At 46.5% G+C, this 22,892-nt stretch overlaps 1 protein-coding gene across 6 annotated transcripts; it reads left to right on the forward strand.

Annotated features, from left to right (window-relative positions):
- The first annotated feature begins 14,284 nt into the window (after positions 1-14,284).
- Positions 14,285-22,832, forward strand: LOC121569050 (SWI/SNF-related matrix-associated actin-dependent regulator of chromatin subfamily E member 1). Of its 6 annotated transcripts, none has more exons than XM_041879657.2 (11): positions 14,285-14,387; positions 16,337-16,388; positions 16,876-16,919; positions 18,865-18,969; positions 19,807-19,899; positions 20,238-20,369; positions 20,507-20,678; positions 20,782-20,954; positions 21,035-21,136; positions 21,412-21,667; positions 21,915-22,832. In XM_041879657.2, exons 2-11 carry the CDS (start codon positions 16,382-16,384, stop codon positions 22,166-22,168), a joined length of 1,338 nt encoding a protein of 445 aa, XP_041735591.1. In that variant the 5' UTR covers positions 14,285-14,387; positions 16,337-16,381; the 3' UTR covers positions 22,169-22,832. The 6 variants fall into 6 exon arrangements, with proteins under 6 accessions (XP_041735591.1, XP_041735595.1, XP_041735594.1 ...); XM_041879661.2 differs by having other exon boundaries at positions 19,807-19,887; XM_041879660.2 differs by having other exon boundaries at positions 18,865-18,963.
- Positions 22,833-22,892: the final 60 nt, after the last annotated feature.

Below are 22,892 nucleotides of genomic sequence, written 5' to 3' on the forward strand. Positions count from 1 at the left end.
CACCCTGGCTCAACATATTAGAGTCCCCAGAGCCAGGGCGTGACAGTACCCCCCCCTGTAGGCGCGGACTCCGACCGCGCCCACCAAATACCACAGGGGAGGGACCGGGTGGGCACTCCGCTTAGGCGGCGGATCCGGCTCCGGGCCTGATCCCGCTCCTCTCCAACCCCCAAAGTACCCCTGGTCCGGTCTGGCCCAGCTGCCCGGAGCTGGACTGCACACTGGTGGAGCGGATTGCTCTAGCTCCGGCGTGAAGCATCTGACCGGTGCCGGACCAGCCACCGGTGGAACAGGCACGGGCCGTGCCGGACTGACGCACGCACACCACTGGCTTGGTGTGGGGAGCAGGAGCGGGCCGCGCCCGGGCTGGCAAACGCACCACTGACTTGGTGCGGGGAGCAGGAGCGGGCCGGACCGGGCTGACGAGCGCACCACTGACTTGGTGCGGGGAGCAGGAACGGGCCGTGCCGGGCTGACGAAGCGCACCACTGACTTGGTGCGGGGAGCAGGAACGGGCCGAGCTGGACAGAAGAAACCACCAAGATTTGACCAAGCAGCGTGTCCAGGAGCCATCGCCAGGGAGATCTCTAACAGATCTCCTTCGCCTCCTCGACTGGGTCAAGCCGAGTGAGGAAGAGAAAGGCTGGCGAGGGACATGGAGACCTGGTCCACGGGTAGGAGAGACGCCCAGAAATTTTTTAGGGGGGGGCTAACGCCGTGGACGACGGGCCAGCAGGAGACCGCGGCAGAGCGGCCCAGCGGATTGGCAGAGGAGGCCGCCAGGTTACGGGGGCCACTGGTCGAAGAGGGGGTGGAAGGTGTAGAGGCACGGCGAGAGGTACTGGGGTGTGTTACCAGTCCGGTCCGGCCCATTCCAGATCCCTGCGTAGGACCAGTGGTGTGTGTCCCCAGTACGGTCCGGCCCATTCCTGCTCCCCGCACCAAGTCAGTGGTGCGTTTCGTCAGCCCAGCTCGGCCCGTTCCTGCTCCCCGCACCAAGTCAGTGGTGCGCTTCGTCAACCCGGCACGGCCCGTTTCCTGCTCCCGCACCAAGTCAGTGGTGCGCCCGTCACCCGGTCCGGCCCGCTCCTGCTCCCCACACCAAGCCAGTGGTGTGCGTCGTCAGTCCGGCACGGCCCGTGCCTGTTCCACCGGTGGCTGGTCCGGCACCGGTCAGATGCTTCACGCCGGAGCTAGAGCAATCCGCTCCACCAGTGTGCAGTCCAGCTCCGGGCAGCGGGGCCAGACCGGACCAGGGGTACTTTGGGGGGTTGGAGAGGGAGCGGGGATCAGGCCCGGAGCCGGAGCCGGATCCGCCGCCTAAGCGGAGTGCCCACCAGAGCATATGAGCGGAGTGGAGCGGGAGCGAGCGTGGAGCGTGAGCGGACGGATTTTGAACAGAGCGCAGAGCGGCATTTTTAAAAGGACGGAGCGTCGCCCTATGTCCCGCTCCAATTTCGCTCGCTCACACCACGAGTCTGAAGCATGCTCAAGCCTGACCCAGAATCCATCTGTTTAATTTAATTTGTGTCGTCCATGAATTTGTATTTTATAGAGCGAGAGGAGCAGCAGCAGCAACAAGAGAAAAAGGGTTGAGGAATTCAAAAGTTTATTCACTGCACGCAAAGGCCCAACCATAACAAGGGAGAGAAAAAGAGAGCTGGATGTAGCATTTTTTTAAAATGATTTTCATGGACTATGAACCGCTGAGTAAAGGAGAACGCGAAGGGATGCAACACTTCGCCAGCGCAGCTCAACCGGGCTACACTCCCCCAAGAAACTATGATAAATCAGTACTTTACTTTGTCAAATTTACATCTGAGATGCCCCATTCACATGCTTCAGCTGGCGATCAAAAACGCTGTTAACAAGCACGACAACATTAATAGGCTGTTAGTGAAAGTCGGGCACCTGGTGAAAAGTGTACGCAAGAGCACAGAGGAAACCGACCAATTAGGTGTCCGCCCCACAAATGCCTGCGCCATTCGATGGAGCAGCCAGCTGCGGATGATTCAGTCGTTCATCCGGTTGTTCCAAAAGACCCGTTATGGTAAAACAAACTCAAGTCTAATGTTGCTAACATCACCCTGAATCAAGTACGGCAGCTGACGCACCTTGTCAGTGTGCTGACACCACTAGCAGACCTCACAGACAAAATGCAGAAGGAGCTGGGGAACCTGGGGATGATCCTCCCTGCTGTCACAGAAATCAAATCCCTGCTCACCGATTACACTCACGCTGCACTTCCAATGGGCATCGCTGCTTTTGCAGAAACATTGGCAAACAACGTGTCAATTCGCTATGGAATATACTATACTGATTAACATCTCATTTTAGCGTCAGTGTTAGATCCCCGTTTCAAGACAGAATGGATAATCCGAGATGAGTCTGTATGCAACAAATTCGGGGAGATAAAGTAAGGCTGTGGTTTAAGCTAAAAGTGAAATACATGCAGATTTTGTTCCTTTTTTGGAGTGAGCGGGGGGCGATTTGAGTGGAGCGCGATGCAAACTGCGTTGAGCGCTGAGCGATAATGAGCGGACTGGCCTGATGTGGCTTTGAGCGGGGGGAGCGGAGGGGTGAACAGCTCCGTGAGCGAGGAGCTGAGATTCTCACCGCTCCACTCCGCTCATATGCTCTGGTGCCCACCCGGTCCCTCCCCTGTGGTGTTTGGTGGGCGCGGTCGGAGTCCGCGCCTTTAGGGGGGGGTACTGTCACGCCCTGGCTCTGGGGACACTTGTATGTTGAGCCAGGGTGTGCATTTCATTTGTTTATCTAGTATGTGTATTTCTATGTTGGCCTGAGTGGCTCCCAATCAGAGGCAACGAGTGTCAGCTGTCGTTGGTTGTCTCTGATTGGGAGCCATATTTAAACTGTCTGTTTCCCATTTGTGTTTGTGGGATCTTGTTTCAAGTCTGTTTATGTTAGACCGTGAACTGTCACGTATCGTTTGTTGTTTTGATCGTGTCTCTAATTAAAGAGTATGTTTGCCTGCAACGCTGCGCCTTGGTCCTCATCTCTGTTTGACGAACGTGACAGACAGGCGCTACGTATTAGGGGTATTTATTACTCCATCCAACACAAGGTACGTCATGAAAAACGACGGGGACGAAGCCCAAAACAAACACGTATATAAACTCAGCAAAAAAAGAAACATCCTTTTTCAGGACCCTGTAACTTCACAGATCTTCATTGTAAAGGGTTTAAACACTGTTTCCCATGCTTGTTCAATGAACCATAAACAATTAATGAACATGCACCTGTGGAACGGTCGTTAAGACACTAACAGCTTACAGACGGTAGGCAATTAAAGTCACAGTTATGAAAACTTAGGACACTAAAGAGGCCTTTCTACTGACTCTGAAAAACACCAAAGGAAAGATGCCCAGGGTCCCTGCTCATCTGCGTGAACGTGCCTTAGGAATGCTGCAAGGAGGCATGAGGACTGCAGATGTGGCCAGGGCAATAAATTGCTATGTCCATACTGTGAGACGCCTAAGACAGCACTACAGGGAGACAGGACGGACAGCTGATCGTCCTCGCAGTGGCAGACCACGTGTAACAACACCTACACAGGATTGGTACATCCGAACATCACACCTGCGGGACAGGTACAGGATGGCAACAACAACTGCCCGAGTTACACCAGGAACACACAATCCCTCCACCAGTGCTCAGACTGTCCGCAATAGGCTGAGAGAGGCTGGACTGAGGGCTTGTAGGCCTGTCACCAGACATCACCGGCAACAACGTCGCCTATGGGCACAAACCCACCGTCGCTGGACCAGACACGACTGGCAAAAAGTGCTCTTCACTGACGAGTCATGGTTTTGTCTCACCAGGGGTGATGGTCGGATTCGCGTTTATCGTTGAAGGAATGAGCGTTGCACCGAGGCCTGTACTCTGGAGCGGGATCGATTTGGAGGTGGAGGGTCCGTCATGGTCTGGGGCGGTGTGTCACAACATCATCGGACTGAGCTTGTTGTCATTGCAGGCAATCTCAACGCTCCTCCCTCATGTGGTACCCTTCCTGCAGCATCATCCTGACATGACCCTCCAGCATGACAATGCCACCAGCCATACTGCTTGTTCTGTGTGTGATTTCCTGCAAGACAGGAATGTCAGTGTTCTGCCATGGCCAGCAAAAAGCCAGGATCTCAATCCCATTGAGCACGTCTGGGACCTGTTGGATCGGAGGGTGAGGGCTAGGGCCATTCCCACCAGAAATGTCCGGGAACTTGCAGGTGCCTTGGTGGAAGAGTGTGGTAACATCTCACAGCAAGAACTGGCAAATCTGGTGCAGTCCATGAGGAGGAGATGCACTGCAGTACTTAATGCAGCTGGTGGCCACACCAGATACTGACTGTTACTTTTGACCCCTCCTTTGATCAGCGACACATTATTCCATTTCTGTTAGTCACATGTCTATGGAACTTGTTCAGTTTATGTCTCAGTTGTTGAATCTTGTTATGTTCATACAAATATTTACACGTTAAGTTTGCTGAAAATAAACGCAGTTGACAGTGAGAGGACGTTTTATATAACACAGGGATGTAACCCAAACAAAAGAGTGAGGTGTAAACCTCTAAACAATACACGGGACGAGACCCGTAATAACAAGAGCACAATACACGGTACTCATGAGACCAACGGACATGGGACAATAATCGACAAGGACAATGGAGAACAGAGGGCACATACATACACATACTAATCAGGGGAAATGGGAACCAGGTGTGCGTAATGAGACAAGACAGTCCGGGGTTGGTGGTAATGATCCATGTCAGTGACGCCTTGAAGACCGGTGACGTAGACCTCCGGAGCTGGTGAACGGAATGAGCAGCAGTACCGGGGGGATCCGTGACACAGTGTCTGTTGGAAAGCCGACTGAACCAGGTTTTCCTCTAGGATTTTGCCTGTGCTTAGCTCTAGTCCTTGCCGATAACAAGCATACCCATAACATGATGCAGCCAACACCATGCTTGAAAATACGAAGAGTGGTAGTCAGTGATGCTTTGTATTCAGGACAAAAAGTTAATTTCTTTGCCACATTTCTTGTAGTATTACTTTAGTGCCTTGTTGCAAACAGGATGCATGTTTTGGAATATTTGTATTCTGAACAGGCTTCCTTCTTTTCACTCTGTCATTTAGGTTAGTATTGAGGAGTAACTACAATATTGTTGATCCATCCTCAGTTTTCTCCTATTACAGCCATTAAACTCTAACTGTTTTAAAATCCCCATTGGCCTCATGGAGAACTCCCTGAGCGGTTTCCTTCCTCTCCGGCAACTGAGTTGGGAAGGACGCCAATATCTTTATAGTGACTGGGTGTATTGATACACCATCAAAAGTGTAATTAATAACTTCACCATGCTCAAAGGGATATTCAATGTCTGCTTTTTTTTGCCATTTACCAATAGGTGCCCTTCTTTGTGAGGCATCGGAAAACCTCCATGATCTTTGTGGTTGAATCTGTGCTTGAAATTCACTGCTCAACTGGAGGACCTTACAGATAATTGTATGTGTGGGGTACAGAGATGGGGTTGTCATTCAAAAATCATGTTAAACACTGTTATTGCACACCGAGTCCATGCGACTTATTATGTGACTTGTTAAGCAAATGTTTACTCCTGAACTTATTTAGGTTTGCCATAACAAAGGGGTTGAATACTTATACTGAAGATATTTCAGCTGTTCATTTTTTATTAATTTGTAAAAATGTATAAAAACATAATTCCACTTTGACATTATGGGGTATTTATTGTGTGTATATCAGTGACACAGAATCTCAATATGGAAAAAGTCAAGGGGTGTGAATCCTTTCTGAAGGCATTGTACATGTAGGCAGGGGTAAAGTGACTGGGCATCAGGATAAATAATAATAAGAGTAAAAAAACGAAGTAGCAGCAGCGTACGTATACGATGACTGTACACTCTTAGAAAAAAGGGTTCCAAAAGGGTTAATTGCGGAGGGATAGGGTTCTCCCAATAACCGTTTTGATCTGAAGAACCCTTTTTGGAAGACAATTGTTCTTTGTAAGGCAAAGGGTTCTACCTAGAACCTTTAACATCCTGAGAACCGTTTTTGGAAGACAGGGTTATTTGATGATTTTTTGGAAGGCAAGAAGGATTCTTTGGAAGGCAAGAAGGGTTCTACATAGAACCATATATAATATTTCCCAGCATGCTCGATTGCAGAGAGATTTTAAGAATTGTTTGTTTTACTGTTATCTGTGTTTTTCCATGTACATTGATTGGTTGATTAATTTCATGCTACACAAAGATAAATAACATACAGTTTTCTAAACTAATCTAATCTGTTAGTAGTTTGATTTATTGCACCACTGTTGGGGTATAACTAGGCCCTCAAAGAAAGGCCTTATGATATGTAAAGTATTGCCATAAATCATTTAATTTTAAAGGCTAATAAGGTTGGTGGAACCGTTCATAGAGAGTTCTAGGTAGAACCATATACAGGGGGTTCTTTGAAGAACCCCACATAGAGGGTTCTAGGTAGAACCCTCTGCAAAGGGTTCTACCCAGCATCAAAAAGGGTTCCCCTATGGGGACAAACTGAAGAACCCTATATGGTTTACTTAGCACCTTTTTTTTCTGAGTGTATGTGTACGTGTGTGCGTGTGTATGGTGTCAGTATGCGTGTGTATGTGTGCGTTATGTGCGTGTGTAAGTTTGTGTGAGAGTGTCCGTGTGAGTGTGTGGATCAAGTCATGTGAGAGTGCAGTGCAGATAGTCCGGGTAGCCGTTGGTTAGCTATTCAACTGTCTTATTCTTGGGGATAGAAGCGGTCCCTGAGCCTGTTGGTTCACAACTGTACCGGGCAGATGGCAGACACCGTGTATGGCATTGTGTGGGCGAGCGCAGATGTCAACGTTGTGAACAGAGTGCTACATGGTGGCGGTGGGATTATGTCCCAGTAGGTAAAGCTACGGACAACGAACACAATTGCATTTTATCAATGGCAATTTGAATAAAGAGATACCGTGACGAGATCCTGAGGCCCATTGTCCGCCGCCATCACCTCATGTTTCAGCATGATAATGCACGGCCCCATGTCGCGAGGATCTCTACACAATTAGTGGAAGCTGAAAATGTCCTAGTTCTTCCATGGCCTGCATACTCACCAGACATGTCACCCATTGAGGATGTTTGGGATTGACGTGTACGACTGCGTGTTCCAGTTCCAGCAATTTTGCACAGCCATTGAAGTGGAGTGGGACAACATTCCACAGGCCACAATCAACAGTCTGATCAACTCTATGCGAAGGAGATGTGCCGCGCTGCATGAGGCAAATGGTGGTCACACCAGATACTGCCTGGTTTTCTGATCCATGCCACCACCTTTTTTTCTAAGGTATCTGTGACTTTAAGGTATCTGTGACTAACTAGCATATCTGTATTCCCAGTCATGTAAAATCCATAGATTAGGGCCTAATACATTTATTTCAATTGACTGATTTCCTAAAATGAACTGTAACTCAGTAAAATATTTGAAATTGTTGCATGTTGTGTTTATATTTTTGTTCAGTGTATATGTTCTTTCTCAAAGAGAAATCTTATAAGCATTCATCAGATGTATTATCTGCAGGAGCCCCAGCTTTGGTCAGCTAGCGTTACCTAGCAACCTATTTTACTACACCATCTGTGCCTCCGGAAATTAATATTCATTATTCTTCAACATACATGTCTGTGTGCAGGTGATTGGTGTTCATGGTCACTATGGCATTCCTCAGACAACAGAGATACTAATCTCAGACAGAGATATTCATAATTCATATTTATGTTCTAGTCATATATCTTGTCGCTATCTTTGGACCCTATTAGTTCTATACACTGCAAGTAGGCCTACTTCAAGTCCTCATCCTAAAGCTATGTTTTAACGACTTGACAATCCTGAAGGATACTGGTGGTTTCATGATTGACTGAAAATAAATGAAACACTGATGAGAGACTATGATGCAGCTGCTGGCTTGAAAAATAAGCACAGAACCATTGAAAAAAGTGTTGCATTCTGCTCTCTGCTATGTTCTTGGGGGATGTTTCCATTTGGAGCAGTTTGAAAAAGTACAGACAGAGTAAGAACATCACATTCTCTCAATACAGTCTAGCCAGAATGGAGAAGTGGGAATGGGAAAGGAGGTTAAAGACCCCTGGGAAAGGACACTCCATATTGGAAATTAATTTTTCAACATCTGACAGCATCCGTCTGTCTCTGTGCAACCATGTCAAGTGGAAACAAATCCCAGTTCCCCCTCTTCCACAGACTCATCACACACACACACAAAAGTGGCACCATTCAAACCTTGAGCAGAAACATAATATAGTACTCAGAAATATGGCATCTTCATTAAGCTCATAGGACAGTGAGAATGTAAAAATACCTAAGTAAACACGCATGGGGACATTTTGCGCCTTGGTGTTGGGCAAGGCGCAACACAAATGAGCCTTTGACTAATTTCTCTCTGCCTCCTTCTTTCCACTCCTTTCCTCTTTTGACCTCACCCTCTCACCGTCCCCCCCTACTCACAAGGCAGACAATACGCTTGACCTCATCTTTACTAGATGCTGTTCTTCTACTAATCTCACTGCAACTCTCCTCCAAGTCTCCGACCACTACTTTGTATCCTTTTCTCTCTCACTCTCCTCCAACACTACTCACTCTGCCCCTACACAGATGGTAATGTGCCGTCGCAACCTTCGCTCTCTCTCTCCCGCTACTCTCTCATCTTCCATCCTATCATCTCTTCCCTCTGCTAAATCCTTCTCCCTCTGATCTCCTGATTCTGCCTCCTCAACCCTCCTCTCCACCCTTTCTGCATCTTTTGACTCTCTATGTCCCCTATCCTCCCGGCCGGCTCGGTCCTCCCCTCCTGCTCCGTGGCTTAACGACTCATTGCGAGCTCACAGAAGAGGGCTCCGGGCCGCCGAGCGGAAATGGAGGAAAACTAGACTCCCTGCGGACCTGTCATCTTTTTACTCCCTCCTCTCTACATTCTCTTCCTCTGTTTCCGCTGCTAAAGCCACTTTCTACCACTATAAATTTAAAGCCTCTGCCTCTAACCCTAGGAAGCTCTTTGCCACCTTCTCCTCCCTGCTGAATCCTCCTCCTCCCCCTCCCTCCTCCCTCTCTGTGGATGACTTCGTCAACCATTTTGAAAAGAAGGTTGACGACATCCAATCCTCATTTATTGTCTGGTCCTGCTCACACTGCCCTACCCTATGCTTTGACTTCTTTCTCCCCTCTCTCACCAGATGAAATCTTGCGACTTGTGACGGCCGGCCGCCCAACAACCTGCCCGCTTGACCCTATCCCCTCCTCTCTTCTCCAGACCATTTCCGGAGACCTTCTCCCTTACCTCACCTCGCTCATCAACTCATCCTTGACCACTGGCCATGTCCCTTCCGTCTTCAAGAGAGCGAGAATTGCACCCCTCCTCAAAAAACCTACACTCGATCCCTCCGATGTCAACAACTACAGACCAGTATCCCTTCTTTCTTTTCTCTCCAAAACTCTTGAGCGTGCCGTCTCTAGCCAACTCTCCTGCTATCTTTCTCAGAATGACCGTCTTGATCCAAACCAGTCAGGTTTCAAGACTGGTCATTCAACTGAGACTGCTCTTCTCTGTGTCATGGAGGCTCTCCGCACTGCTAAAGCTAACTCTCTCTCCTCTGCTCTTATCCTTCTAGACCTATCCGCTGCCTTTGATACTGTGAACCATCAGATCCTCCTCTCCACCCTCTCCGAGTTGGGCATCTCCGGCGCTGCTCACTCTTGGATTGGGTCCTACCTGACAGGTCTCTCCTACCAGGTGGCGTGGCGAGAATCTGTCTCTGCACCACGTGCTCTCACCACTGGTGTCCCCCAGGGCTCAGTTCTAGGCCCTCTCCTATTCTCTCTATACACCAAGTCACTTGGCTCTGTCATATCCTCACATGGTCTCTCCTATCATTGCTACGCAGACGACACACAATTTATTTTCTCCTTTCCCCCTTCTGATAACCAGGTGGCGAATCGCAACTCTGCATGTCTGGCAGACATATCATTGTGGATGTCGGATCACCACCTCAAGCTGAACCTCGGCAAGACGGAGCTGCTCTTCCTCCCGGGGAAGGACTGCCCGCTCCATGATCTCGCCATCACGGTTGACAACTCCATTGTGTCCTCCTCCCAGAGTGCAAAGAACCTTGGCGTGACCCTGGACAACACCCTGTCGTTCTCCGCTAACATCAAGGCGGTGACCCGATCCTGCAGGTTCATGCTCTACAACATTCGCAGAGTACGACCCTACCTTACACAGAAAGCGGCACAGGTCCTAATCCAGGCACTTGTCATCTCCCGTCTGGATTACTGCAACTCGCTGTTGGCTGGGCTCCCTGCCTGTGCCATTAAACCCCTACAACTTATCCAGAACGCTGCAGCCCGTCTGGTGTTCAACCTTCCCAAGTTCTCTCATGTCACCCCGCTCCTCCGCACACTCCACTGGCTTCCAGTTGAGGCTCGCATCTACTACAAGACCATGGTGCTTGCCTACGGAGCTGTGAGGGGAACGGCACCTCCTTACCTTCAGGCTCTGATCAGACCCTACACCCAAACGAGGGCACTACGTTCATCCACCTCTGGCCTGCTAGCTCCCTGTTACGTTCCCCAGTTTCTATGTTGTGGTTTGTGTATTTTCATGTAGGTATTTCAGGAAATGGGTTCCTGAAATTCCCCAACAAGCAGCTGATTGGTTTGAAAAACATTGATGATTGGAGAGCTGACACCGCGCCCTCGTCAGGACGCAGCTGTCTCCAATTTACCAACTCCTCCTGAAGCTATATAAGCCCCAGTTGCTCAGAAAAGGCAGGAAAGGGGAACCAGAATTGCTGAGAGTTACAGCATGTTGGTTGTATGCTAAGAGTTTGGTATGTACTGTGTTGCTCTGAGAACCAATTGTAATGTTTTGTGTTAGTTTGTGGCTCAGAGTTTCTTTAATGTCCTAAATTAGTTTTTTTCTCAGGTTTTTGTTGTGAACCAGTTTGTGCTATTTTTGTTTCATTTGTTCCCAAGGGGGGAAGGGGAAGGCACCTAGGGAGTGTTTAGACAAGAGGCCCGCGGGCATACATTACCCGTAGAAGTTGACTGTCTATGCACACAAGGAAAGACCTGGGCGGACCATCCCTTGTATTTTGGTTAGTGCACCAGGTGGTGCTAGTTAAGTAAGTAGTGGGTAGGCAGGTAAGGTAGGAGAGGGGGCTTTGATATTTACTTTCTTTGCTTTGGTTCCGTCCAGCCCCTTTTCCCCAAACTTACCGTGCGAAGGAATAAATTCCCTGTTAACGGTATTCTCTGCCTTTTGTCATCCTTACTCACACCTACAGTCCCATACCTCTTTCACACCACGGAGAGTTGAGTTGTAGCAGGGTGTTGCGTTCCCTCTTCCGAGAGGCGTGCGTAACATAATGGGGGTTCGTCCGGGATTTCATTAAACCCACCGGACCCTGCTGCACTGAGCTCTCTGAGTTGTGATTGAGGTGTGATGGTAGGTTGTGAGTTTGGGTGACTTGTTTAGTTTGTGTGTATTCAGGAGGCAGCTGTATACAAGATGGCTGCCTCAGCCATCTCCAAGTTCATTGAAGCGCCCTCTGTTGATAGTTTGGTGAGGTTTCGGAAAACAGATATTTTCGCTATTGCTCACCATTATGGAATTGTTGTCCCTGAGAAAGCCCTAAAGGCAGAGCTTTTGGTGCTAGTCAGGGAGGGTTTAATGAGAGAGCGAATTCTCTCATTTCAAGATAAGGAGCGGGAGGCTTCAGGAGAGGAGACGGGTAGACCTTCCGATGCCAAGTCGGAGGACAGGACGGAGGAAGGGGTTGCTCGTACCATATTCGAGCAACATATAACATATTCTCTCTATACACCAAGTCACTTGGCTCTGTCATATCCTCACATGGTCTCTCCTATCATTGCTACGCAGACGACACACAATAAATTTTCTCCTTTCCCCCTTCTGATAACCAGGTGGCGAATCGCATCTTTGCATGTCTGGCAGACATATCAGTGTGGATGTCGGATCACCACCTCAAGCTGAACCTCGGCAAGACTGAGTTGCTCTTCCTCCTGGGGAAGGACTGCCCGCTCCATGATCTCGCCATCACGGTTGACAACTCCATTGTGTCCTCCTCCCAGAGTGCAAAGAACCTTGGCGTGACCCTGGACAACACCCTATCGTTCTCCGCTAACATCAAAGCGGTGACCCGATCCTGCAGGTTCATGCTCTACAACATTCGCAGAGTACGACCCTACCTTACACAGAAAGCGGCACAGGTCCTAATCCAGGCACTTGTCATCTCCCGTCTGGATTACTGCAACTCGCTGTTGGCTGGGCTCCCTGCCTGTGCCATTAAACCCCTACAACTTATCCAGAACGCTGCAGCCCGTCTGGTGTTCAACCTTCCCAAGTTCTCTCATGTCACCCCGCTCCTCCGCACACTCCACTGGCTTCCAGTTGAGGCTCGCATCTACTACAAGACCATGGTGCTTGCCTATGGAGCTGTGAGGGGAACGGCACCTCCTTACCTTCAGGCTCTGATCAGACCCTACACCCAAACGAGGGCACTACGTTCATCCACCTCTGGCCTGCTAGCTCCCCTACCTCTACGGAAGCACAGTTCCAGCTCAGCCCAGTCAAAGCTATTCGCTGCTCTGGCACCCCAATGGTGGAACAAGCTCCCCCACGACGCCAGGACAGCGGAGTCACTGACCAACTTCCGGAGACACTTGAAACCCTACCTCTTTAAGGAATACCTGGAATAGTATAAAAGTAATCCTTCTTCCCCCACCCCCCATAAATAAAATAAATAAAAAAGTGGTTGTCCCACTGGCTATCATAAGTTGAATGCACCAATTTGTAAGTCGCTCTGGATAAGAGCGTCTGCTAAATGATGTAAATGTAAATGCAACACATACACAAGAGGTTCAGCCTAGATGTCTGATCTTCTGGAGAAAAGCTCCCCTTCATTATTAGGGCTTACCCCAGTCTGTCTACTTCTTTCTGGGGATGCACTCTGGCAGCAATCCTTTGAATAAAACGGAGAAGGCTAATACATATCCAGGTCACTCACAGCAACATGGAAGCTCTGGGGACATACTCCCACACATCTCGCCCTCAATTTGGTCAAGAAGTGGTGCTGTTATACAAGTGAACTGAAACTGTACTTTACTAAGTTACAGGGCTTTATAAAGGCTAAAGAACTTTAATTGAGCTCGAATCTCAAGCATACCCTTTTTATGTGTTCGGTGAAACATTTGTGTGAAACATCTTGAGGAGGGGAGGACAATCAGATTAAGGTGTCTGTCTGTGCTTGAACTTCAACAATAACGGTATGGGATGGAGAGCTGACCTAAGTTCAGTTTTGTCTTATCTTTGCTCAAGCCATGACCAAAGGCAGCCATGCAATACCTAACAGCAGTTTGAAGATAATCAAGGACAACTACCACCCGAGCCACTGCCTGTTCACCCCGCTATCATCCAGAAGGCAAGGTCAGTAAAGGTGCATCAAAGCTGGGACTGAGAGACTGAAAAACAGCTTCTATCTCAAGGCCATCAGACTGTTAAACAGCCATCACTAGCACAGAGAGTGCCTACATACAGACTTGAAAATCACTGGCCACTTTAATAAATGGAACACTAGTCACTTTAATAATGTTTACATATCTTGCATTAACATTTTACATTTTAGTCATTTAGCAGACATTCTTATCCAGAGCGACTTACAGTTATTGAGTGCATACATTTTCATACTGGCCCCCCGTGGGAAACGAACCCACAACCCTGGCGTTGCAAGCACCATGCTCTACCAACTGAGCTACAGGGGACTAACCATCTTAATAATGTTTACATATCTTGCATTACCCATCTCATATGTATATACTGTATTCTATACTATCTATTGCAGCTTAGCCTATGCCACTCTGATTATGACATTTCTCATCCATATATTTATATATTCTTATTCCATTTCTTTACTTAGATTTGTGTGTATTAGGTTTTTGTTGTGGAACTGTTAGATATTACTTGCTAGATATTGCTGCACTGTCGGAACTAGAAGCAAAAGCATTTCGCTACACTCGCAATAACATCTGCTAACCATGTGTGTGACCAATACATTTTATTTTATTTTATTAGATTAAAATTAGTGGCGGTGTTCTGCAGCCACCTAGCGGTAAGTAAAGATAAAGCACATTAACTCACTGGGTGCAGAACGGCGGTCCCTCTCCGAAACAGTAGACGGCGTGTTCTATGAAATAGGGTTTTAATCCGCAGTTATTCACCAGCGGAAAAAAAATGACAGACGCGCTGTTGAGGGAACAAAGAAAGGAACTCGGGGTGAGTTCATTTTCAAGTGTATATCATTTCCCTAGTTTTGCATTTTACTTTTCGAAAAGGTCAGATGGATGTGGAGATAATTTCAGAATTGGATTTCCATTCAAACTAAATAAAATCTGCATTTACTTGCAAGCAAGGCTTAGCTAACGTTAGCTAGCTAACTGTGACCCCATTCAGACGCTAACCGCTTTAGCGCCTATTAACGATATCTTCTGACCAGGGGAGGTTTTGTTCAGAGCCCCGACGCTTGCTCTAAGCATTAACACGCATCGCTTGCGGTAAGTTTTTTGGAAACATAAGGAACGTATCTTTCATATCAGCGATAAATAATTTTTTGAAAGAACAAAAGGTTCAATTACTACACACCTTTTTTATAGAGTTAGTGTTCACACAAGGCCAAATCTCCAGTCCATCTCTTGTTTACGGAAGCCAGACGGAAAACATTTTAAAATTTAAATGTACATCATTTAGCAGACGCTCCTTACAAATTGGTGCATTCAACTTATGATAGCCAGTGGGACAACCACTTTTTTTTTAAAATGGGGGCCACCTGTTCTAATTAGCTATCTAGCTTGCTTGAACGCCTATGTAAGCGTAACTGGGAAGGAAGTAATAATAATAATATGCCATTTAGCAGACGCTTTTATCCAAAGCGACTTACAGTCATGCGTGCATACATTTTTGTGTATGGGTGGTCCCGGGGATCGAACCCACTACCTTGGCGTTACAAGCGCCGTGCTCTACCAGCTGAGCTACAGCTGAGCTACAGAGGAAGTGTAGTTCTTCAACTGGAGAAACACACAATTTATGAATCTATGCAATACTGTTACATTAAGTGTATTGTATTTGAAAGATTCTTTCTCACTCAGATAAAAGATAAGGAACATATGTTTCGAAAATTGGTTTGAAGGAGTGGCTATTGACTTTTCTAAACGTTCGAACACAGCGTCGGCATTGTAGTTCACATGGAGCCAAATGTGGGCCAATGTAACCGCTGAAAACCCTACATATGGAGAAGGGTTTAAGAGCTAGCGAACCGTAACTGTTAGCTGTTAACGTTAACTCTGCTTCCTAGATTAGCAAGCTTGCTATGTTTTGTAACTTTGCTTGCTGGCTAGTTTGGAAGTTGAACTAACGTTAGCGTCCATCGTTAGTAAATAGTTAACTAACTAGCGCTCGGGCTATGCGGCTAGCTCTGTTTTAGTACTAACAGCCACTCCTCGCCATTTTCCAACGATTGCGTCATCATTGGCGTTGTCGGCTAGATTCTCACACACTGGCATCTCGTATTTGCATCTGTCTCTAGTCAAGTACTAGTATCGTAGCATTGCAATTGGTTAATAATTCAATCTAATTGTTATACGCCTGACGCAATTTTGACAGAAACAAAATACATTTGATAGGCCAGTTTCAATACGGTTTCAACCTTCCAGTTGCTAGTTTGCTCTGTTCACATCGCTGCGATGACAACTAACGATAACTTAATTGGCTCAGTATGAGGCTGCATTCATGACAAGCTTCACTATACTTTATTAATTTATGAAAGTAGAGATGTTACTAGGGTTCTGGATTAAAAATATATATGTATTCGTAGGTTGCCATTTATCCCAAATACGAAATAAAGTACTTTTTGAGCATGTTCTATGCCGCCACTGAGTTTGCGTCGGATCTGACGAGCTGCATGCTTGGACGAGAGCTAGTCTCTCGGTATAGAAAGTGCTTTAAAGTAGTTTATTTCATATTTTAAAGAAATTACACCATGTTTTGTATGCAGTTTACTGGTAACATTGTATTCAATGAGCCAACAACAGTGTGAATCCCACTGTCTTTAGAGTTCAGCATGCTTCCAAAATGCCATAATCTGTTAATCTCTGGCACTGGGCAGCACTAGCCATTTTTTGCATTGTTATTGTTATTTGCCTATAACATGCTCAATGTTTTTATTACAGCGCCAATGACGAGAATAGCTTGAAATCCACAATTCCTCAGCGAAGATGTCAAGTAAGGAGATATTTATGTCAATTTGTTTTGAATTGGGGCGGCAGATAACCGCTAGGCTAAGAGCCTTTGGCCAGTAACAGAAAGGTCGCTGGTTAAAATACCTGCGCTGACTAGGTGAAAAATCTCTTGATGTGCCTTTAAGCAAGGCACTTAACCTTAATGCTACTGTAAGTTGCTCTAGATAAGAGCATCTGCTAAATGACCCCAAAAAATGAAGGGGAACCAAATGAGAATACTGCACTGTGAATCCTCCCCTCAAGCGTACAAACAGACTAAAAAGCGACATGGGTTGAGGATTTTCACCAGTTTAAAGAAATCTGTGCCCTGTATTGTAAAAACGGTTATTCATGAGTACATGGGACTGATAGAACTGACATGTAGGTTTAGTTAAGCGTTAAAAACATTATAGAGCTTAATTGATACAGGGAGTCCAATTTACACTTTTTGTTCTGTATGTCTGAACGGTCTTCACTTTTATTTTACACAGAAAGGCCATCATATGCACCTCCCCCCACCCCAGCCCCTACAACTGTAAGTATCACACACCATCCAACACCAGTCCTCCCATTTTCTCCCAATGCCAGACATATTAGCTCAGGCTGTTCTGTGAACACATTTGCAAGCATGTGGCTCAGACAAAAACATTCTCCCATCATCTACAGTACCAGTCAAAAGTTTGGACACACCTACTCATTCAAGGATTTTTACTATTTTCTACATTGTAGAATAATAGTGAAGACATCAAAACTATGAAATAACACAAAATGGAATCATGTAGTAACCAAAAAAGTGTTAAACAAATCAAAATATATTTTATATTTGAGATTCTTCAAAGTAGCCACCCTTTGCCTTGATGACAGCTTTGCACACTATTGGCATTCTCTCAACCTGCTTCACCTGGAATGCTTTTCCAACAGTCTTGAAGGAGTTCCCACATATGCTGAGCACTTGTTGGCTGCTTTTCCTTCACTCTGCCGTCCGACTCATCCCAAACCATCTTATTGGGTTGAGGTCGGGTGATTGTGGAGGCTAGGTCATCTTATGCAGCACTCCATCACTCTCCTTCTTGGTAAAATAGGCCTTACACAGCCTGGAGGTGTGTTGGTTCATTGTCCTGTTGAAAAACAAATGATAGTCCCACTAAGCACAAACCAGATGGGATGGTGTATCGCTGCAGAATGCTGTGGTAGCCATGCTGGTTAAGTGTGCCTTGAATTCTAAATAAATCACTGACCGTGTCACCAGCAAAGCACCATCACACCTCCTCCATGCTTCACGGTGGGAACCACACATGCAGCGATCATCCGTTCACCTACTCTGCGTCTCACAACGGCGGTTGGAACCCAAAATCTCAAATTAGGACTCATCAGACCAAAGGACAGATTTCCACCAGTCTAATGTCCATTGCTCGTGTTTCTTGGCCCAAGCAAGTCTCTTCTTATTATTGGTGTCCTTTAGTAGTGGTTTCTTTGCAGCAATTTGACCATGAAGGCCTGATTTCACGCAGTCTCCTCTGAACAGGTTACTTGAACTCTGTGAAGCATTTATTTGGGCTGCAATCTGAGGTGCAGTTAACTCTAATGAGCTTATCCTCTGCAGCAGAGGTAACGCTGGGTCTTCCTTTTCCTGTGGCGGTCCTCATGAGAGAGCCAGTTTCATCATGGCGCTTGATGGTTTTTGCGACTGCACTTCTTGAAATTTTCCCGATTGACTGACCTTAATGTCTTAAAGTAATGATGGACTGTAATTTCTCTTTGCTTATTGAGCTGTTCTTGCCATAATATGGACTTGGTCTTTTACCAAATAGTGCAATGTTCTGTATACCACCCCTACCTTGTCACAACACAACTGATTGGCTCAAATGCATTAAGAAGGAAAGAAATTCCACAAATTAACTTTTAACAAGGCACACCTGTTAATTGAAATGCATTCGAGGTGACTACCTCATGAAGCTGGTTGAGAGAATGCCAATAGTGTGCAAAGCTGTCATCAAGGCAAAGGGTGGCTACTTTGAAGAATCTCAAATATAAAATATATTTTGATTTGTTTAACATTTTTGGTTACTACATGATTCCATATGTGTTATTTCATAGTTTAGATGTCTTCACTATTATTCTACAATGTAAAAAATAGTTTTTAAAATATAAAGAAAAACCCTGGAATGAGTAGGTGTCCAAACTTTTGACTGGTACTGTAAATCACATGCTGCTATACATTTTGAACATCAATAGATGGAAGTAGAACTGGCCAGTTACCAGCTGTTACCTCCCTCTGACATATTTTTATTTTGAGATGCTCCTATGACAAAACAAGCCAATGACCATATGCGCAGCTTTGTTTTCAAGATGGCTTCTTTTGCATGACTATGCTATGCAAATCATTACCCCCCCAAAACTCTCCTTTTCTGTTTTTTTTTGTCCCTCCCCTTTGTTTGTGTCATTTCTCATTTGTGTTTTGTCTCATTTGTCTCCATCAGCAAGTGCCCAACACCCCTGGGTTTGTGGGGTACAACCCATACAGCCATCTGGCCTACAACAACTACAGGCTGGGAGGGAATACCGGCAGCAACAACAGGGTAATGGTAGGACCAATGCCATCCAGGGCTAGAGCCCAAGGAGTAAGGCTGGCTATTCCCTGAGTGAAACAAGGATAATTGGGAGAAAATAGAAATTAAGCATCAGCTGATCCATAACTGCCATTCAAAAGTGTTTGGTACAAGAATAGAAGGGTGAAACAAAAATATTTAACATGCAGGAAATAATTATTTTTGGGGGGTTAAAAGGTACAACAAAAACAGCTGATGGTCAAGTGAGGTCAGTAGTTGCCCCAAAGTCATCCTATAATCTTCTGTAAAACAGTCACGATCATCTTACTCCCAACTGATGTGATGCTCAACTTGATGACCCACCAACCACGTGATTGTTTGTTAGAAGTGTCACCAGCTCCCCTCATCTTGTCCCACTCCTCTTGATGCAAATGTATCATATCATGTTAGAGCGGTTGCTTCTCTGACATGCCCCTCCCCTGCTTGTACAGCCTGCTAGGTAGCAGCAGCATGTTGCCCCGTCCATCCAAGGCTCATGACTTGGCATGTCAGAGGTTCATACTGGTTGGTGTTTAATCACAGGGCAGCCAAAACTGAGACGTTTTCATTTGACTTAGAGCCCTCTAATATTCAACACTGAGAGGGCAATAATTTGTCCTCTACATACCAGCTATGCATGAAATACTATCCAAAAAATAAGGTTCAACATTTTGGAATGAGTCTCCTTAATAGCTTTATTTAAAGCAGATTGTGTCATTTTCAGTTGTGCCCCTTTTTCATAGTAGTACATAAGTGTTATATTAGTGTTGTTTTCTGTAATAAATATGTGCATTGGTTTGACCTGTTGATCTTTTGTTGGGATCTCTTTCCCAGAATTCCTCAGGAATCACTGTTCCCAAGCCACCCAAACCGCCAGACAAGCCGCTGATGCCCTACATGCGGTACAGCCGGAAGGTAAGCAGGAAGGTAAGACACCCACGGTGTCTACTTTTACTGCTTGTACAGGGGGTCACCCAGCCAACCGTCTGGATGGCCGGGGACCCCCCCCCCTGTTAACCCCTCTGGATTGGAGGTCGGAGACAGCTGAGTTACACCACCGTCCGGATCCACTCCTCTTCAACACCTGTCTTCATCGTTGATTCTGTCTGTCCTTGTTTCTGTGTGACCTGTTGTGCTTGCTTTCCCTTTGTCTCCTCCAAATCAAATCTTTCTCTCCCTCTGTTTCCTCCTCTCTTTGTGTATTTACATACATTTTCCTGCTTAGTTGCTGCTCTGTTTTGACCATGGTGCCTCCTTTTTGCTAGGTCTGGGACCAAGTCAAAGCCTCCAATCCAGATCTGAAGTTATGGGAGATTGGAAAGATTATTGGTGGCATGTGGAGGGACCTCACTGAAGAGGAGAAGCAGGACTACTTGAACGAATATGAAGCGGAAAAGGTGAGTGAATGACAGTTTGCAGTTGGGAGCAGCAGTTCTGCAATGCCCTAGCTATTTTGCCTGGGGTAAATGAGTCAAGTATGATTATGTCCATTACTGTGTTTTTCACTGAGATTTTATAACTACTGCCTCTATAGATTGAGTACAACGACTCCCTGAAGGCCTACCACAACTCACCGGCTTACCTGGCCTACATCAACGCCAAGAACCGTGCCGAGGCGGCTCTGGAGGAGGAGAGCAGACAACGGCAGACCCGCATCGAGAAGGGAGAACCTTACATGAGCATCCAGCCTGCTGAAGACCCAGATGGTAATGGCCCGGGGACTAGAAATGCTGTATCTCATGTAACTTTTTTGTTTATCTATATTGTGTGTGTAATGAAAGCAAACGTTTGTGTCTCTCCTTCCCGTAGACTATGACGATGGGTTCTCCATGAAGCACACGGCCACCGCTCGCTTCCAGAGGAACCACCGGCTCATCAGTGACATCCTCAGTGAGATTGTGGTGCCAGATGTGCGCTCTGTCGTCACCACTGCACGCATGCAAGTCCTCAAGCGCCAGGTCCAGTCCCTCATGGTGCACCAGGTAAGCAAAGCTAGTGGAAAACGCACTGGACTGGAATCACCTAATAGTCTGGTTTGACACTATCGTGTTCCTTTCCACAGAGGAAGCTGGAAGCAGAGCTGCTGCAAATAGAGGACCGTCACCAGGACAAGAAGAGGAGGTTCCTGGAGACTACAGACTCCTTCAACAGTGAGCTCAAACGGGTATGTGCCCCCAGTGTCCAGTGAGAATCACCTCATACAAAGTGCAACAGCTGATAGCCTTAGTCTTTTTGTACCAGTGAAGTTAATTTGTTAACTTTTATCAGCAGCCATGCTGTGTGATGTTAGGTTTGTATTCTGTGCCACTGTCTGTAGCTGTGACTTTTGAAGTTTGTTTGTCTTTGTAGCTCTGGTGTTTTGTACAAAAGTAAGATTTGTCATAACTGCTCAAAGCTGCAGTGTCTGAAACTAGATGTGTGGTTTGTTTGTGCTTGCAGCTGTGCGGTCAGAAGGTGGAGGTAGACATGGAGAAGCTGGCAGCAGAGATTGCTGCGGCAGAGGAGGCTGCTAGGCGGCGGGCGGAGGAGAGGGAGAAGGAAGCGGCGGAGCAGGCAGAGAAGGCTGCCCAGGAGCAGCAACAGGCGGCAGCAGCCTCTGCTTCGTCTACACTGCCCAACACTGAACAGAACAACACCATCCCACCAACCACAGAGACCACGGAGGACCAGGACAAGCCAACCCCTATGGAGACAGGTCAGTCATACCAACATCACACTAACACTAACTACAGATGGGGGGGGCTATGGTTAAAGCATTTTCTCGATTGTTATTTCAGGAACTTGCTGTTTGGAGTAAGAAAAAGCATGATGTAGTGCTTTTATTGCCGTAACATGTTGTTGGGAAAACAACACGTTAACTGTTGTGGCATTCAGACTGAGCATTGTGATCAATGATCATTACGATCTACACAAAGACCCCTGACCTACACTCTTTCCTTCAGAAGAGACGCCTGCATCAGAGACATCTGAGACCCAGCCAGAGGCTGAGGAGGGCACACCAACCCCTGCTGCAGAGAAGCAGCACGGCCCGTCGGTGGAGAGCGTCACGGACGAGGGCACCAGTGACAGCACCGCCGCATCTGAGAGCAGCACCGGACCCCCTGCAGACCCCCCTGCTTCAGCTGAGCCTGCCCCAGAGGAACGCCCAGCCAGCCCTCCCAATAACATCTCTGTAGAAGGGCACACCTCTCTCTGAGCACCCCCCCAACCTGCAGACTAGGGGCATGTTTTGTGGCCACAGTGCTGCATATCAAAATATTGGAATGTGTATAGAAGTGATTCCATAGTTTTGTACATTCTGTAGGTTGTTGTTTGCAACGTCATGCAACCCTGTGCCCATTAAACATGACCCGGTGATGTTCTTCCACCATCTCCACACTCAGTTTGTGTGTTTGACATTTCTATTGATCTTGTTATGGACCTCTGGATTCATACCACAACAAGTCAACAGTTCCTCTTTAGCTATTTGCTATTGGGGTTGATAGAACAGGGAAGGGCCTTGGCCTAATTTATTCCATACCCAATTGTCAATGGTTTTTACATGCTATTTTTGTTGCCTTTTTTTATCTAACTTTTAGTTAGTAATCAAAGGGGTGTGGACTGTTAGTGACGGATTAAATTCAGAATTCATATGAAATGGTCAGTCCTTGAATATCACCTATTATATCACAGCAAATGGATGACTGAGAACTGTTTTACATGAGCTGTTTGTGTCAAACCCTATTGCCGTGTATAAAACCTTATGCATTCAAATGACTGTTTTACTTGAATTTGAATGATTTTATTATGCCTCTGCAATTTGCATCTTTTTTGTACTGTCAAGCCTCTTGCCCAAATAAAAGTAATTTCTGTCTTTCTGACAATTGGCTTATTTCAAATGTTTTATTGGCTTTCTCTAGATGTAGGGCTACTGATTGCTT

This window comes from Coregonus clupeaformis, unplaced genomic scaffold (genome assembly GCF_020615455.1).
Source record: "Coregonus clupeaformis isolate EN_2021a unplaced genomic scaffold, ASM2061545v1 scaf0057, whole genome shotgun sequence".
NCBI lineage: Eukaryota > Metazoa > Chordata > Actinopteri > Salmoniformes > Salmonidae > Coregonus > Coregonus clupeaformis.

What these genes read in the sequence shown, in the direction of transcription:
- LOC121569050 (XM_041879657.2), top strand. An exon ending in ACGAATATGAAGCGGAAAAG is followed by an intron (nt 20,370 to 20,506) that starts GTGAGTGAATGA and finishes CTGCCTCTATAG; the next exon opens with ATTGAGTACAACGACTCCCT. An exon ending in AGTCCCTCATGGTGCACCAG is followed by an intron (nt 20,955 to 21,034) that starts GTAAGCAAAGCT and finishes TCCTTTCCACAG; the next exon opens with AGGAAGCTGGAAGCAGAGCT.